Genomic DNA, 18203 nt, shown 5'->3' with positions numbered 1-18203 from the left:
CCAAAAAGGTTAATTAAATACATTGCAAACCCAGCCTCCGAATCAGTGCCATCACGAGACATTTTTTCCAGTCCCAGACACTCAAAAGAATGCCATGCCACTAAAAATCTCCCCGGGCTTCATCTTTGATGCCCAGCAAGGTGGCACCAAGGTGGTGCGAACTCTGAGGTGATATGGCAGCTCTTAGCAGGGACACAGCAGTAAGGAACAGAGGCCTTTTATCAAGGTGAAGGAGGAAGGATAAACACTATTTAATACATGCTAATTCAGTACAATGGGAAATGGGTTGGGAAAGTGAGACACAAGATGCCCAATGTCTCAAAACAGGCAAGTCTCTAGATAAGAAATTGCATGGAGCTTTATCTACTCCTGCTAGGGAAAGGCCCGGGAGTACAAGAGCTATATGGCTGAAGACTTGTGCTGGTTGTACAGCCTTTTTCCATGCTTCCAAGTCTGTGTTATTAATCCCCTCCTTTCTCTTCGTATTAATTCCCTGATATCAAATTGTAAAAAGCCTCCAGAAGGGGATAAATGTAATGTTAGAGGAGCAGAGCTGAGAAGAGCTCAGCCCCCCTGGAACAGAAGTAACTCCAACTGCAGGGAGCTCTAATGAGCACAGCCTAAGCTGAGCAAAGTGGTTATGACATATTGGACACTCCAGGTGCACATGTCCATAGGGCAGATGAGACCCATCCGCAGGCAACTTTCCTAATTCCCAGGCTTTTTGTACCAAAAGGCATTTAGCACCCGGACACAGCGAGGCTTTTAGCTGTGCTGCACTACGTCTGCTCAGATAAAGCTCTGCTTAATCTTAAACACTGAGGGAAGGACTGGGGCTTTTTGGTTATGCTGCAAACACCTCCATCTTAGTTCCATTAATACCTTGCAGCCCACATAAACCCAGGACTCAGAGTAACATCCTCTAAATCAGTGTAGGAGAGCAATGAGCATGGAAACATGAACAAAATTTCTCCTTACGGGACAGCATTGACCATCACTGCATGCACCAGCTCTCCCACCCGAGCAGGCAGGAGCCTGAGGGCTCAGTCACATCCACAGGAATTATTTTTAATGATTTCATTAAGGCTTTTTTTGTTTTTCTTTATAATAGCACAACATTGAGATCAGAGACCAGAAATAGAGGGACCCCACGTGCCCCAGTGAAATGCCCACCTTGTGTCCCCACCCAGACTGTTTCCTCTTTGGAAATCACTTATTTACATTCTCATGCTCCAACAATGTCCTGCCTGTGTACCCAAACAACAAATAAAACAGCAGAAATGCAACTGCATGCTTTGCCACAAAAATCTGAAATATATTTAGAAAACTATGCTATGTGTTTGTAAATACCATCCCACAAGAAACATTGCAGCAGGTTTACATAATTTTAAATATGCAGTGTCTTTTAATCTCTGCTGTATGCAATAGCCTGTAGGAGCTTAGTGATAAAGCTTCCTATAATTGTGAAATTTCCTCCAGGCAGGCACCAATGTTTCCTCATGTGTTGCTAATGGCTTGTGGAATTAACATGGCTGTTTATTGTTATGCTGCACAGAAGGAAAAGTGGCAGGCAGGCCTATGCCTGAACATCCCTGCTGCAGACAATGATCTGACAGCACACTTTCACTGCAAGATAACCAGAGAAAGGACACAAAAAAAAAACATTTTATCTCCAATATGATCATTTACTTTCCTGTAGCCATCTTTAAAAGGAATTCAGAATACTTTGAGAAGAAGAGGAATGGCTCTGTTTTATATTCAGGGGAACAGGCACAGAAAGGCAAGTGTTTTTCAACTAACAGCAAGAGCACAATTGTCTTTTAAAATTTCCTGGCCTCAGATGACAAGCCCATCACAGGAGCAGGTCTCCAGCTCCTAGATTTGCCTGTTAAATTGCAAAGCCATCCACTTATCTTTTATTAAGTCCTCTTGTTTTCGAGCAGAGTGCTCTCTCTCTAACTAGAATCCAGACATTTCTCCCTGGCTACAATTTCTGTGCATGTGCCTGTCTGCTCTTCCCTGCCAATCTGGAGATATTGTTTGTTTTTACATGTAAAAATCTTGCTACATTTTTTAATGATGACAGCATGTTTAGCGATGCGTAGCACCGAAGCAGACAGTCCTTATTCCAGGCAGCGACATATGGAAGCAGAGACAAGCTGTGTACCTGAATCAGCGCTAGTACTTTATCCTGCACAATCGTGGGGGGATTATTCTTGGGCGAGATGATTTTCACCAGAACGCCATCTATGAAGTCACGGTTTGCCACTAAGACATGAAAGCGATGGCCACAGTTCTTCACACAGGTCTCCAACACCTACACACACACAAAAAATACATTTATTGTTGGAGCAAAGCTTGATCACGCACACAGCAGCTATGTGGTTGGCTTCTGATTTTGTTTTTGTTTTATATCTTTTGATGGGAGAGGGAAAAAGGTAGAGGGAAATTTAGTCTTGTATTCTCAGTTCTTCATCTTTTCTTCCCTAGTATTGCCAAAAAGCTTCCTTCTCACACATTTTTACATAGCTCACCTATCGTTAATACATGAGGCACTTTTGTGATCCACTTTTGCTTGTTTTCAAGGTAAAGAAATATAAAGTTTTTTCCTCTTCAAAGCAAAACTTTCCAACTTGCACAGCTCAGCAGCTAAATACAGCACATCACATCAAGAGCGGGTAAGACAGAGGACATCCTGTCACCGTGAGATATCACCGTGCTGTGACACTCCACCATTGTCTGTGTACCTGGGACACAGCTGGATCCAGTTGCTCTGAGCTACAAGTCATGTTTTCGGGCTGGGAATTCAGGTGAATGATCTCCACTCATTCAAAACACTCCCTTGCGAATGCTCTGGCAGGTTATACTTTGACACATTTTCCCCCTGCAACCTAGCTGGAGGCACGTTCCACTTGCCATTCAACTGCCATGGAGGAACAGCTGTTGATTTTTCTCTGAAGAACATGATTAGCATGGAGATAAATCCACTGCGTCACTTCTCCTCACAGCCATGCCTAATAACCGCTGCAACTCTCTATCTGAGGAGTCTGTAATTACTCTGCTCCTTCAGCTACTTTCATCAGCCCTGATGACACGGACTCATTCCTGATGAATTTTGCTCTTTCCTGTGCAATGGCTAATCTCGTGGCTTGGTCCTTGGTAATCTGTCAAAGTGACAATCCAGGATAGGAAATAGCAAGAAGACAGAAAGTACAGTCACGCTTCATCAGGGAGATGCAACAAGAGCTGTGTGAAAGAACCATACAGATCACCTGCCCGCAGCAGCATAACTCCATCTAGTTCCTGCTGCTCATTCCTCAGCCCGCTGCGGTGCAGAGCCTGCCCAACACCACGATTTCTGGAGAGCTGCACTACCCAGGAAAGCCCAGCTCCAGCCATCAGGAGGAAAGGTCACTGGCAAATTATCTCACACCTTAGCGGTGCCGTGCAAGTGCACAGAATATGATTTACACTTTATTGAGGGAAATTAGATCAGCATAAATTAATAAGTCTCCTACAGAGATCCGCTCACAGCGTCAGCTACTTAGGAAGCTGAAAATACGGCGAGTTCATCATCATCACTTGGAGATGTGCCCACAGCTGTTGTCTTGGGGTGGAGAAACAGTTGGGCATACGGGGATGGAAGCAGAAGACAAAGCCCCAAAGGGTACGGACCCATTTGGGCTACTCAACTTTCCTCAGTCAGTCCTTGGGGTGGATAAGAGCCCAGACAAAAGCAGAAATCAATTGAGTCAGGAAAATGCTATGCAAAGCTTCCAGTAACTCCTGTCAAGGGAACGAGGAGGCAGTTGGAGGGAAAAGGGCAGAGCAGTGACTGTTAAAGCAAAGAGTGTGCACATTCAGGAGAGTCCCAGGAAAAAAAAAACAAAGTGACCAAAGAAAAGGGATCTGCTCTTCAGAGGCATTCCAGCCTGCCTCCACTCACCGTCAGAGCCAGCATGACCTCTCTGTAATTTTTGTTTCCGTTCAGCCTCTTCTTCAGCGCTCGAATGGCATCCTTTGGGCTGAAGGAGAAACACGTCTTGTTAGAAAGCTCTCACACACTTTTCACAGCCACCAGTTCTCTGGCAAACTGCAAGAAGCACAGCTTTTCTGATGCTGAAGGAGATGCATCAGAGAAGCTTCCTATTCAAGTGGCTCAAATTAATAACACTGCCACACCGAGAAGAGATACACCTGCTGAAAAGAACCCCAGAAGCACAAACTTGGTACCCAGTCCAACAAGATGTTTTTCATGCCAGCCCTCCCACGCAGAGACCTAGCTCACAGCGTGCCGAGTCTCACAGCACTTCTCTGAAACGTGTAAGGAAAAGGAGAATCAAGCAACTCGTATGCAAACTATGAGCACCTGCCCCAGACACACTGCACCTCTTCACGTGCTGAATGCAACACGGGAGATAACTGTCCATGAACCTTTCAAAGCAGGCTGAAACAGAGCATACCCTTCTTCTGTCTCGTTGATAATGTCACAGATCTCCATGTTAAGTGTCCAGTCTTCACTCTGCAGAGAGCCATCTGTGGCCTTTTCTGTAAAGAAAAAAAAAAACATATATATTTTTCACATCCTCCTGATTAGGTACTTCAATCCATCTTCTGTTACTTTGAGCTGAAACTATCCAGTAAAAGAAATATAGAAAAAGAATAAAAAAAAAAAAAGTCCCACTCTTCACTCCTGTGCCACAGCCCCTCGATATCAGCTCGCCAGGGGGCTGGGCGCTGCGTCCCTCTGTCCCACGCTGTGTCCCCAATCCCCTAACCACAACGGGGCCGTGCACTGCTCCCAGCTGCATCCTCCCTGCTCGCACGGCAGGTAACTCGCTCGGGCATCACGTTTAATTCTGGGGGAAGGCTGACCCGTGGCACTGTGACAGTGGCAGATGCCAACTGCTGGGAGTTTAATTTATAGGCGACTGCAAGAGCAGCGCAGCCGTAACTTCAAGCAGGCAGTTGACAAGAACTATTTCCTCCTTGGGATTTCCTTCTAAATCAATAGGTTTCTGTCGAGCGGTGCCTAGAACATCCCCTGAATTCCTCGCGCTTCTCGCTGGCAGCATTCGAACCCGACCTGCAAATAGAAGGGCTGCAGAGTTCAGTGTGAAGTCTGTGGCCCAGGAGACCTCAAAAGGGGAGCTTTAACCTGAAAAGGACCTTCTCTTCCTAATTAGTCTGGGTTTTCTACAGATGCCTGGCATCCAATTAAGGCAAACAAAAGCTTTTTTTCCCCTCTCTAACGTAAAATAAACTGAGAAAATATTTCTAAACGCTTCAAGTCAGAACCAAAGCCGCAGGTACCATCTTCTCCAACCGCCCTTCTGTCTTCCCATCCGATCCCAATCTGTCCCCAGCACCAGGCAGATTTTGTTTCAGAGCGCCAGGCTCCGAGCACTTCGCACATCCCTTTTTCTGTTTACCAACAATGCTTTTTTCCATTAACATTTTTATCGCTGCGGCTGAGGACATCGACGCCCGCAGGCCCTCATTATGGGATGTTATCTGCAAAGAAGCCAACGTCTCTGGGTAACTCGGGTTTGGGCGGCTTGTCCCCGGCACACCAGCTCCGCCGAGGACAGCGGTGACAGCACACGCAACACCCAAGCGGAGGGTGCCGAAAAGAAGCCGTTTATCCCCAAAATTGGAGGAGAGGCCATGGGAAAGGCCTCCGAGGGATGCTCTCCTGGCTCACCACTCGCACGGCACGCGGCTCACCCCGCAGGGAGGCTGCGGAGCTCCCCGGCTCCTCCAGCACCTCCCGGCAGGGTTCACTCGGGCAAGAGAAACTCCCTCGGTGCAGCACGCTGCCTTTCTTCACCAAAGCAGAGCTGACAGCCCGCTCTGCTTTGGGTCTGGAGGAGCTCTTCCCGGCTACGTAAAGCTGCTCGGGCAGACGGCACGCGAACCCTCCCCGCCGTCGGTTAACTCCTTTGTGACAGCTGAGAGCAGCGCAGCGGCAAATCTGGGTCAGGCACGCTGCAAAGGACGAGCTGCTACACATGACAAGTGCTCGTGGGCTCCGTCGCCGGAGAAGAGACTAAAATTAGCTCCCGACTCTTGTTCCGAATTACAAAGCACCCGCGGGGGGGAAAAAAGAGCTGATTTCCAAAAAAGACAACCGCGCGTCCTGAGCCCACGCGGTCTCCCCCACACGTTACGCTAACTAAAGAACAGAAATGCAAAGGGAAAAAAAAGAATTAAAAGGTAAGCAAACTTTCTGGGAACAGAGGATTTCGCTGTCCCTTCCAGATCTCTGATGGGAAATGCGAATCGAGGTCACTGGGGACCACAATCCCCACCATCCTACCCGCAGCAGCATCTCGGCACCTTGCTGTCTCCATCACAGCCCCATTTTTTTAGCCACGGAGCAGCGCCACAGACACATTTTGTCAAAATAAACCTTAACTAAATGGGCTTTACAAGAGCAATGAATGAATGGGCTGCTAGCGCAACTTTGTGCAGGATCAGCGTTTTCCACGCTCGTTTTTAAGAAGCGATTATAGCAGAAGCAGAGACGATGAATATTGCTAAGTCGCTGCCTGATGTCAAATGCTGTCAAGAACACACAAATTCGTTAATATAGTTTTAGATTAAGGAAATAAATCAAATGCCCAGCTTAAGGAATACCCTCTGTTTAAGGCGTAAGCTCTCATTCTGCAACCCTGCGCTCATAAATCCTTCGTGGCTTTGGTGACCACCTTCCCCAGCGGAGCAGATGCAGCAACTTTTTTATCTCTGAATATTAAGGGGGTTTTAATGTTAACTACAATGTTTTGCTAAGCAGCAAGGACTGCAGGGAGGTGAAGGCAGATCACGTTCTCCGGCAATAAAGCTTTATGTACATTACCAGAACAAAACGCAGCTAATGAAAGTGATTGATACGCGCAGCTTCGCGCGGAGATGAATTCCTGCAGCCCAGAAAACACTGAGCGGCTCCGCCTGCACTCTTCCTTAAGAGAAACCCTCCCAGCAGATCTAAAACGCAGTAAATTAAAAATACTCGATAACCTGTCCGGGATCTATCGGACATTTTAGAAGCCGTGCATCCCTCTGAGGCTTTTCCTCAGCCAGCAAATAGATACGACTGACAAAATTAATCACATTTCGGGCACCGGCGCAGAACTGTGAAGGAGTGGCATGCAAATACTGACTGTGCACAATCACCAGTTCCTCACCACTTCAGCCTCATTAAAAGGCATCTCAATGGCACTCGTTCCCACCAGGGCTCTGAGATAAGACCAAAGGAACCCCAGGGTGGTGCATGAAATGTCAAGTCAGACAAGGGAAGAAAAATCCCAGCGGGAGCCCTCCCTGCTGCTCCCCGAACACAACCGAAGGGTTTCTGGCGTGGTTTAATTGCAGAAGACAAGGGCTGGCAGCTCCCAGCCTGGCTGCTGAGGGTGCCCTGCGTGGCTTCCCGAGGGAGCAGGCTGTCGCTGCTGCAGGGCTGGAGCTGGCATCTCACAGTGCAGAGCCCCCAGCACCACAGCTGGGGATGCTCTCCGAAACGGGATGCTCTCAGTTCCCAGCACATTCCCCCAAATTAAAGCCCAAGTGTTGTGGTAGAGAGACAAACAAGCTGGCACTCCATGCCCAGCGTGCTGCAGACCTTGGACACTGCGTGTGCACGTGCGTTAGCTCAGCTCTGCTCTGCAAGAGAAAGGACCTCTATGTACAGGGAAAAAAATGCAGAAACATCACCAGCCACCTGGGACCCAGCTCAAAAGGCACCCAACAAAGCCATGCCAACCCTGGTTGTCCTCTAAGCAGGCACTCTCAGCCCTTTCAGACATAGTCCATGATACTTTTGCTTCAAAATCACAATTTAATGTTGATGACACTCTTAAAATCTGACTTTTATGGCATACGGATGGGACAAAGCAGAAATCCTAGCTCTTCCCTTTTCCTCCCTTCTAATGCTCCTCTCTCTGAGCCTGCTAAGGGAGACACCCTGAAGATGTTCATTAGGATTGCAGCTGAGCCCGTTTAAGTCCATACACATCAACTCACGTCCCGCATGCACGGCTGTAAAGCCCTGCTGGAAGCCCTGGGAGCAGCTACTCGGCGCTGAATGATGACAGCAGGCATGGCTGGGGTGAAAATCTCTCCGAAAGGTCTATCTGGAAGCATCAGGAAGTGGTGCTGCATAATGGTCCTGAAGGAAAAGGCAAAACTCAAACGTTGCGCTAGCTACAGATTGCATCAAACGAAAATATGGGAGTTGTTTGCTGTCTGTGTATCGGAACCTCCTCGATGAGCAGAGCTCTGTGCTCAGAGAAATCACAGCTTTCTCTCCTGAGACTTTTCCAGATGTTGCTTCAGAGACTCTTGATTTATACGCTTGGGAAAGAATTACTCACCAAAAAAAAAAAATAACACCTCCTGTTTATGCAAGAAACACGCACGGCGATGCATGCTGTTACAGAGATCCAAAAGCACTGAAGTTCTGATTTCCAATTATTCCCCTCCCCTCTGACAGCTAGGATCTGACTTCTGGTGTTCAAGTGGCACAAAACCTCCTTTTCCTTTGGTCTTGGAATTTCAGAAGACTGCGGATCTGAAATCTTTGCCTTGTCTGTTAACAGCCCAGCTGCTTACCAGGGGTGCTTCAAGACTGAAATTAGCAAATCAAAGGGTCAGATGTGTTACGTTTCACTGCATAATACGTGACAGGGAACAGGACAAGGCACAGTATTCGCAGGCTCTTACTCCCACCCTGCTGGCTGCCCTCCCTTCAGCTCAGCAGAGCTCTCTCCCACCAGCTGGGGTCAAACCAAAACGCTGTCAGAGAACGTGCGAAGGTCTTTCAAGACAAAAAAAAGTTTTGCAGAGCCATGCAAAACACACACGCTAGCTCAACAAGGGAGGAGAAGCTCTTGAATGAGATGATCACATCTCTGCTCCCAGCTGCAGCTTACCGAGCTGTTTTGCTGTAAGCATCACGAGGTTTTGTGGCTGCTTTTGCCTCTCGGATTCAACAACTCACCAACGACCCGCACGGCACCAGCAAGAAAACCTGGGGGAGGACTGCTTACAGAGACCACGGAGACATATTTCAGCTGTCCAAGCAAAATGCAGAGAAGAACAATGATCCTCAGCATTCAGGTGGCTCCTGAGTTCAAGACATCTCACTTGGAAGAGAGCAATACACCAGAATAACACACTTGGGTACTCCCGGGCCTCACAGCCTCTTCCTTTCTCTACCTCTGCTTTTAAGATGACAGTCACAGACACTTAGGCATTAGAGCAATCAACAGGAGGGTGTTTTTTTTTTTTCCCCCCTTTTATTAAAAAGCTGCTATGAAAAACTAGATGTGAATCATTGAAAATTCTAGATCAAAACTCGCCTCTGAAGCGGCTTGCTCATAAAAACCTGCCAGTTTCTTTGTACGGAAGCACGGCTCCAAGAGCATTTTTCAATTAGCCACCTCACTGCTCCAAGCCCTTTTTTTCCATTCCTTATTTCACACTGCTCTGAAAATGCTGAGCTTCACACTTCCAAAGAAAAAGCCAGTCAGCTAGAACAAACGGGCTCAATCTGAACTGCAAGGCATTACAGAAAAACGTGATTTGGGTTGTACTGCTGCAGCACTGGTCACCCACTTTGACCGCTGTGATTTTTCAATTGATTTCAGTGATGCTTACATCGAAACTCTTTTGGATGAAGTCATCTATCCTCTGCTCGTTCCTTTGCCAAAGTTTCTGGGGCTGAATAAATGAATAATCATAGCCTGTAATGACTGCAGACTCTACAATAAAAGAAAATAATGAGAATCTGTGGACGCGGATATGTACAACCATAAGGAGTATTTAGCTCAAGCGCCGTTTGAAGGCAGGGTGATAGACTGGGAACTGTCGTTTTCTCCAATTAACTTCCAGATTTGCTTCTTTTTGAAGCTGCCGCCCGAACGCCAAGCTTTTCCAACCCAGCTCACACTTACCTGCGAATATGAATACGTAATACGCAATTATTGTGACTTTTCGAGAGCACGTGGAATTGTCAGTTTTGTTACAACATTCCTGTGCTTTAGGTGTGCTACGGAAAAGCCATCGCTCAACATCCCCCAGAAATTCAGCCTCTTAGGAACAGGAACCTGCAGCTGATTAACTGAGCGTAGCTGCGCAGCAGTTTCAGAAGCAAAGCAAGGTGAATGGAGCAACACATACTAAAGAAATATTAAGTGCTGTATAACAAAAGAGATTTTTCCTTTGTTCTCATGTCTGAGCCTCACCTGAACAAGAAGAAAACCAAACCAGAAATCTTTATGATATTACCAGAGTAGGCAGGAGGGCAAATCAGCTTCACCAGCTGAGTTTATCCCATCTCATAGGTCCTGATGCATCTGCAGGCTGTAAGACCAGAGTGACCTTACAGCCCTACAACCATCACATCGGACAGAAACGGCCCCGCAGGGCAACCTACTCCAGGCAGTTCCTGTACTCAGATTTTGCTCATCTTGGGCACAAATGAGGGTTTAGTCACAGTCCCAAAAGGCATTTGGAGCCTGGATCCCAAGCAGCTCAGTGTTTCTATGCAATGAAGACTTTTATGAAGCTCCCCCATCAGCAGAAATCGTTGCCGCTGACAGCACGCCTCGCTGAATGACATGGGCATGCAAGTCACTCCCTTTCCAAACAGATGGCGGAAAAGAGACTACAGCTTCCTTAAAACAAAGCGAAATCCCTCGGACTTCCTCATTCTCAGCTTGAGAAGAACAACAGAAACTTCCTCCTGTGCACCGTGCACTCCTGAAAGCCCACGCGCTGTGAAAAGCTGTCCTGCAGAGCCAGGGCACACGGCAGCAGCTCAACAACCCATTTCCACGATTCACAGACATTTCTCCCTAAAATTCAGCCTGTACCGTGCACTACCACACCTTTTCCAGCAGTGACCTTGGCCAGATCCCTGTCTCAGCGCACAGGCACGGGATGCAAAGCGCAGTGCTTCTTGGCGGCTGACAAACGGGCACCTGCTCCCGGCAGAAATCGATGCGCTGAAGCCTTCAAGCAGAAATGGCAAAGCAGCCTTACAACGCGGGTTCTGTGCTAATGGCTTTAGTGGATTTGAATGGAGACGTTCGCTGGGTGATGTACTGCAGGGGAGCAACAAACCCGTGGTCCTTCCTCGTGTGATGGCTTTGGCTGCGCTTCCACTCCTCTGGCATTATCGTGCCCAGAGTGCCCATCTTTCTTCTCTGGACGAGAGGCACAAGAGCTGAATTTAAAAGCTTGCGGATGATAAAATGTTCTCCCTCGGGTTTGCCTTTTTCTGAATTAGGCTGCGACGGCTGGAACTCACCCATGTGGCTCCACGTGGGGGAACTCACCAGCACGCCGCTGTCGGAACAAGTTGGTGTTTATCTGCCTACTGCTCTGGCCAGGGATAGGCAGACAGTGCTGAGCACCAAAACACACCGGCATCTGGTCATTGCCATAGGCAGAACTTGGAGTTTAGCTTGCCATTTGCCAAAGGATTTTTCCATTGTTTCATTTATCCAAGGATTTGGGATGATCGCGGGCAGCTACTTTGATGGTTCCTTAATTGGGAATCTCAAGCATTAAAACAGCGCCACGCTGAATGAATAATGCACGTTTACCAACACCAGAAATACAAAATCAGTTGATTGCTGAGCCTTTGGCTCTCCCACACCAAAAAAAATACAGAAAGACAAGACAAATATTCCACAAAAGCTGTTAAACACACACCTAATTCGTATACCTTAATGTGTCCTAACGCCAAACAATAACTGCTGGAAAAAACTCTATTTTATCAGCCTTAACTCACAACTCCAGGAGCAGGGGCAGCTGAAAGTGGTGGTTTATTTCTCAGCCTCGTTGGTAGCAAGGATGCCTCAGGGCTGCATCGCCGTGGCTGTGCTGTTTGTAACAATCACACCGAACACCGCTACGACGATTTCTTACCCAAAGTTTGCCAATTGCTTTTTAAAACATTACTGAAAGAAAAAAAAAAAAAAAAAAGCAGAAAAACGATACCGTGCACGCAAAGCAGATGAAGGTCTGTGACAGCAAGACACTTCCAAGAGGGAAGAGAGAGGACGAGGGATCTCCTACACGCCAGGACAGTTTTACCAGCCAGGGCTGCAGGCAGTGCCCTGTTACAGGTGGATATCCCAGCGGGATGTAGGAGCGAGGAGATGCCCTGACCTGTGACCAGCTGCCCCATTCGGGACTTCAGCGGCACCCAGCAATTACAGGTGAGACTGAAAATAAAGTCTGTGGCAAGTTATGGATGATCAGCGTGTCAGTGAGCTATATTTGAAATCTATCAGCTCTTGATGGCTAATTTTGTACTACATGAGTAAAGCAAGTCCTAATAACTCACTTGGGACTTCACTACAGTACTTACAAGCTACGTGCTTTTCATATTCATAAAACAAAACTAATTGCCTTTCATGGATGAAATGTTCCAAGAATTTTTAATCCACGTCAGCTGCAAACTCTAAAAAATCCATCCCCATATATTTAAGACTCCCCCTCCCACCCACTCACTTGCAACACGTTGTTTGCTGCAAACAAACTACAAGGCAAAGCGAATCCGTCAGGCGCCCACGTTACCATTCTTCTTCTCTTTTTACAGGTCCCTCCTGAAGTCAATTGCCTGCGTTCTCACACGTGCTTAAAATAAACCGAAGACGCTAATTACATTTAGCGAGGGGGGAAAAAAAAAAGGCGAAATCTTCCAATCCTACAACAACAGCAGGAACAACTTTACTCCTTAACGGCGGCAAGCTACGGCAGATCTTTTTTTCTTTTTTAAAGTAAATATTCAGAGGAGATAATTAAAATGTGTTACGAATGGAGCTAAACAAACCTCGCAGCGGGACGGCTCCGTGTGCGCGTCCCCACCCCTGGCACCCCTCTACCCACAGCTCCGGAGGTGAGAGCAAGCCCCCGGTGATCCCCCCGAGTGGAGGGGCACCAGCTTTTGGGGGCTGGCAGCTCACGTTTGCTGGTGTGAAACGCTTCAGCTTGCTTTTCCCTTTCGCAGCCTGCCTTCCCGCTGCTCCACCAGCGAGCCTGCGCGCGTGGCAGCCAGCTCCTGCCCCATTCAAATCCTCCCAAACCTCCGGGGTTTGAAGAGCGGTGCCTGGAATAAAACTCAGCATTTCCTCTGCGGGAAGCGAGGAGAGCTGGCTTGCTTTCTGCTAGGTAGAAAGGGGGTAGCAGGGGTAGCTGCTGCCAGCGCCGCCGTCCCTTGCCAGCTGCCCCCTCCGACGAGCCAAGCTCCGTATTCCTGCACGAGCTCGGAGGGAAAACGCTTCCAGGCAGCCTGCTCAGGAAACCCGAGTGCAAATCAGGCAACGACAGACACTAACAAGATACATGTGCCCCGTCCTGTCTCGTACGGGCTGAGAAATGCGGGTTTCTCGGTGTCTAATAACCCCATAAAAATGCAGCTCCGTTCCTACAGCCCCATTACTTCGGTGTCACCGCTGCAGATAAGCCTGAAAAAGACTGATAACGGGGAATGTAAATACCAGGAGCTTACATCAAGTGTGCCTGTTTCTAAAAGTGGCCTTTTTGCTTCCCCATCAGTCCCCCTTCACCAACCTCTGTGATCTAGCCCCACACCTGTAAATCCCTTAGGTCAGAAACCGTCCCAATCCCTTCCACGTCGCATCGTAATCACCTCTAGGACGTGACAGTGCAGTGCTGCGAGATAAAAACAACGTAAATGTATCAGAGAACTACAGCATAGTTTTGGAAAATCACTACATTAGTCCTTGGACAGGTAAAATTCGATCAAGAACACGGGTTTGGAGCATGGCTTATTTATCGTGTGAGCATCCCCGATCATCAGGACCCTGCCAGGGAGCAGCTCTCCCATCCCCTGCTTGCAGCTTGCTCCTCAGCAGCGCTGGAAGAAGCCACACGATTTGGAATAAAACATCCAAAACCTACCACAGCCTTCCTGCAAGGCCACAGGGCCAGGGAACCACGCGAGTGTCACTGCTTCTGCTTGGGACAGAACCCCCCAGACCCGAAGGCTGACCCCTTTGGGTTGTTTGCTGAACTTTAATCGCTTTCCAAGTCTGACAGCTGCTCAAACTTAATTGCTCATTACGCTTGTAAATAAAAACTGATCTCACTCGCTGCTTAGCCAACCATCTCCCAGTTGCCATAACAACTCCTTGCCTAATAAGTGATTTCAGATTTTACCATTATTTGTACTCGGCGGAAAATTTCACAAAGGTGTGAGATCGCTCTTTTCACAAAAATACCCTTCTAATTAGAAGAACCGAAAATCAGTCGAGAAAGGGCAGCTCGGAGATGATAAAAAAACCAGCAAGCTGTTTATTACAACAGCTTGAACATGAGATAAGGGTGCCCCAAACCCAAATATGTGCTGGATCTTGTTTAACCCCTACCTTTCAGTGCCAATCCTCTTATTATCATTCCTACCTGTACCCCGTAGCAACCAGGACAATCCCAGACAGCATCCGGGCAGTAATTAGCCACAAAGCAGAGACCAATTTCAAGAGTGGCTGTAAATGAAATACTCCAGTACAGTTTGCACATTGATTTTCTCTCCTGTTCCTAAATCTCGGACCCATTAACTGGTTTTGTTCCTGATCACTCTGGTAACTGAGAGGAACACTTCTGGGTGAGCACTGAAGGGTTATGATTCTGGCCAGATTCATGAAAAAAGGGAGAAAAACGCTTGGATTGGGCCCAGCAGATGGCCCCTGTACCAACTCCAATCACCTCTGCTGTGCTGTGTAAGCATTAAGTGTTTCCAAAGTATTTCCAAACAGAAATACTCGGGCTAAGATGTTACCTGCTTGACTTCAGTTCGACAGAAATTTGGGAGCTTTCACAAAAGGAACCCCTTTTGGAAGGGGTACAACATACGTCTTGTCTCTCCTCACTCATAAACTTCCTCCAGGCTTGCCTTTTCAGACAGCATCACTAATAAGAGCCTTACAGATATCTTAAAAAAATAATTCTCTCTCTCTCAGTAAGTTTTTGATCAACACAGCTTCGGCAAACTGCCTGTGAGAACACGAAGTTGTCTGTCTGAGCAGGCGAAGTGACGGGGAGCCACGAAGTGCTGCTGGCTGGTAGGGCTAGCACGGAATAAAGACCTTCCAAATTTGCTGGCAAAGCTGCTGAAGCTTGCAATTCATTTCATCTGCTCAAGGTAGCTCTGCGTGCGCGCGCTCAAGGAGGGGCGTCCTTCTCCTTCCAAAAGGGAAACAAACGCAGAAAGCTATAATTAAGATATAACTAAAGTCAGGGAAAAAAAACAGTCAGGAAATAAAAGATTTAAATAAATAAATAAATAAATAAGGACTTTTTCTGCATTTCCTCAGCTGGGCAAGAGGCATGAATTCTTTGTTATTTGGGTCAAACACAAAGCTTGTCACACTCCTTGCAGTGGACTATGAAAACACAGAGGCTGCAACGTTAACAAAATCCTCGATATTCCTGCTCACACCCGGGAGGTGACAAAGTCCTTCCAGCCCTACAAAAAGACACCGGTGCTCGGCACAGCTCTCGGGGTTCCAGCACAGTTTCTAGCACCAGCGCGCAGCTTCTTGATCTGAATCTGAACAAAGAATTTCTTCCCGAAGCGCTGCAACCCAGAAAAGGCTGCCGAGGACCAGCTGGGAGCAGGCTGGCTCCTGCTCAAAGAGCACGCAGGCTTACCAACCAACCCAAGGACTCAGCAGGGATCCCTGGAGTAGCTGCTCGTGGCTTATCATCTCGTGCCTCCTGATGCTCCCGGAGACGGTGCCGCAAACGCCGGGCTGCCAGAGGGTTCCCCTGAGCTGAGAGACGCAGACACGCTGGTAAATAGCCCACACGTACCGTGCCAGGAGCTCCCCGAGCACAGGCAGGGAAGACACGCCGATGTATTTTTGTTTTCTTGCCTGATCCTTGATTCTGAGAGGAGTTACTACGTTATGGGGCCCACTGGATTAAGCTGGCAGGTGCAGGACACTCGCAGAGGGAATATTTACATTTAAAGACACCAACAGACTGAACTTTTTTGCTCATCCCTGTCCTGAGCAAAGCAAAGAGTGCTTATAAACTGGAAGATGTGGCTCCTTGAGCTACATAAAGGCACGCTCACCCGCAGCGAGGTTCCTGCTCCACAGGGAGGAGACCAGGACAGAGCAAAGCCTTTAGAGCAGAGGCTTTTGCCCTCAAGAGCCATCGGCTTCAGAAGAGCCCTTTCCAACTGACAGTAACTGAAACACACGAGGAAAACAAGCAGGGAGAACTGCCCGCAGGATGACTAAGCAGACACAGAAGACAAGGCCCTCGAGATAGGATTTTTACGCCCAGCAACAAGTCTGCTCCGTGTAGCAAAGTGGTGTTTCTCCAGGGGGATGCAAATGGGAAAATCCAGCCCCGGTGTGGCTGACCCGTGCAGTCCCATCACACCGATATGGGGGAAAAAACCAACTCAGGCTGGCCCCTGGGTTCACCCCATAACCCTTCAGGGCTCTTACAACACTCCTCTCCAAGCGTGTCGGCTTTTTATCACCTCTTTTCTAGGTGATTTCCTAACACGGGGATCACCAGGCCAAGTCCGCAGAGCGCCAGGGCTGCAGGTACCGGGCTGGGCTCTCCCCCACCAAAGGTCATCTCAGAAATTTCTGCAAAAGCTTCTCTTCCTGGAATTGGCCTTGAATAAAAACCCAGTGCAGGCTGCAAAAATCAAAGGAAAGGCAGGATAATTTAAAAATTTAAATTAATAATTTAAAAGTGCTCTCAATTCAGCTACGGAAAACACGTAACACTTGTCTTTTTGGTGAAAATAGTTTTGGATGAAACTCGCAAGCAGCTGGAAGGGTCTGTGGGGCTGTTCTAACTCTGCCTCTTTCGCTAAGCCTGTTCTCAACGTGCAGTTTAAAAATCCGCCGCGTACATCAGCGGAGCAGGATCGAAGTGGGAACGAGCTGTCCTCACGCTGCGACCTCTCACGTAGAGCCTTGTATTAGAAGCATATGGAACGTGCATCGAAGCACCCCGCGCTGCAGGAGATAAAACTGCATTACTCAAACATACACGCTGTAATACCTCCACCAACTACAATCTCCTTTTGTGCCTGGAAAATAAATCCAGTCTTAGGAACCCAGTATTAAATGGCATTATACTAATTACCCCGCTTCGCGCATCCCTGTAGTTTCTCCAAGTTCCCAGATTCCTGACTCAGTACTTTCTTTGCTCCTTTAAGAGCAGAGATATCCATTTTCGCATTTCATGGAGATTTTCCTTACAACATAATCCACCACCACCAAGCGAAAGCAGATCCAAATAGGTTTTAGGTTTTTATCAACCTAAAAGCATTTTATCAGCCTCTCTTCTGCACGATGGGCGTGATTCTGGACCCTCAGCGTGGGCTGGGATGCTAACAGCTGGCCAGCTGCAGCAGCACACCCAAAAACACTCAGGAGGAGTAAAAAGAGAGCACGGTCTGTGCCCTCTAGGTGAGGATGATGCTCACCTACCTGATACAGCAAAAGCTGCAGGCACCTGGGAGCAAGGGAAGTTACTGCTGGCTGGCACTGAGACAAACCTGCACGCCGAACAGGGCACAGAACTGCAGTGGGTACGAGGAAAAGTCAGAATCTTGGGGCTTTTTTGCTTCTTTGCAGTGTTATGCATGAAAAGGGAGATGATTTGGAGCCTGGCAGCATCCCCCAAACACAGCAGAAAGTTTATTCTGAATGTAACTTAGCCAATTTGTTTATGGGGACAAGAAAGTGTGGGCTAAATCTTCCTACAGGATTACGGCGGGCTGCTCCCTGTAACACATCTCTCTCCTCCTGCACGGCGTTGTGAACTCCTTCATTTAGGAGCCACTTTTATTCTAAGACCCATAAAAACCTGGAGACATCAGACCTTTCGTCGGGTTTCTTAAGTGTTTCCTGAGAAGAAAGCAGAATAAAAAGGTGCCTGTACATCTTGTCTCATTAAAAAAGAAAAAAAAAAAAAAGAGGGGGAAACAAACCAGCAGCTCTGCTCCACATTTATTACCAATTTAACAGCCCTGAATGGAAACTGCAAACGCTTTGATAAAAATCAATTGGAAAGCTGTCTGCCTGGCTGCTGCCTCAATAAAGTGCCTCTGCATCCCTCGCTGAAACCTCGGTTTTGTAGCCTCCTTAAACAATACTGCTCATTAAATCGTGGCACCGGGGCCCTCCGAAAACAGC

At 47.8% G+C, this 18203-nt stretch overlaps 1 protein-coding gene across 3 annotated transcripts in view; it reads right to left on the bottom strand.

Annotated features, from left to right (window-relative positions):
- TOM1L2 (target of myb1 like 2 membrane trafficking protein) overlaps nt 1-18203 on the bottom strand; it is a 51323-nt gene that overhangs the window by 29416 nt on the left and 3704 nt on the right. For all 3 annotated transcript variants that reach the window (XM_084536769.1, XM_084536770.1, XM_084536771.1), the window contains exons 2-4: nt 4464-4548; nt 3947-4025; nt 2168-2317 (exon numbers count right to left, since the gene is read on the bottom strand). In XM_084536769.1, the coding sequence (XP_084392895.1) occupies nt 2168-2317; nt 3947-4025; nt 4464-4548 (314 nt within the window). The remainder of the gene's footprint in view (nt 1-2167; nt 2318-3946; nt 4026-4463; nt 4549-18203) is intronic.

The sequence above is a fragment of the Aythya ferina genome (assembly GCF_964211825.1).
Source record: "Aythya ferina genome assembly, chromosome: 15".
NCBI lineage: Eukaryota > Metazoa > Chordata > Aves > Anseriformes > Anatidae > Aythya > Aythya ferina.
The sequence above is the reverse complement of the archived record's forward strand: the minus strand, read 5'-3'. Positions and strand labels throughout refer to the sequence as shown.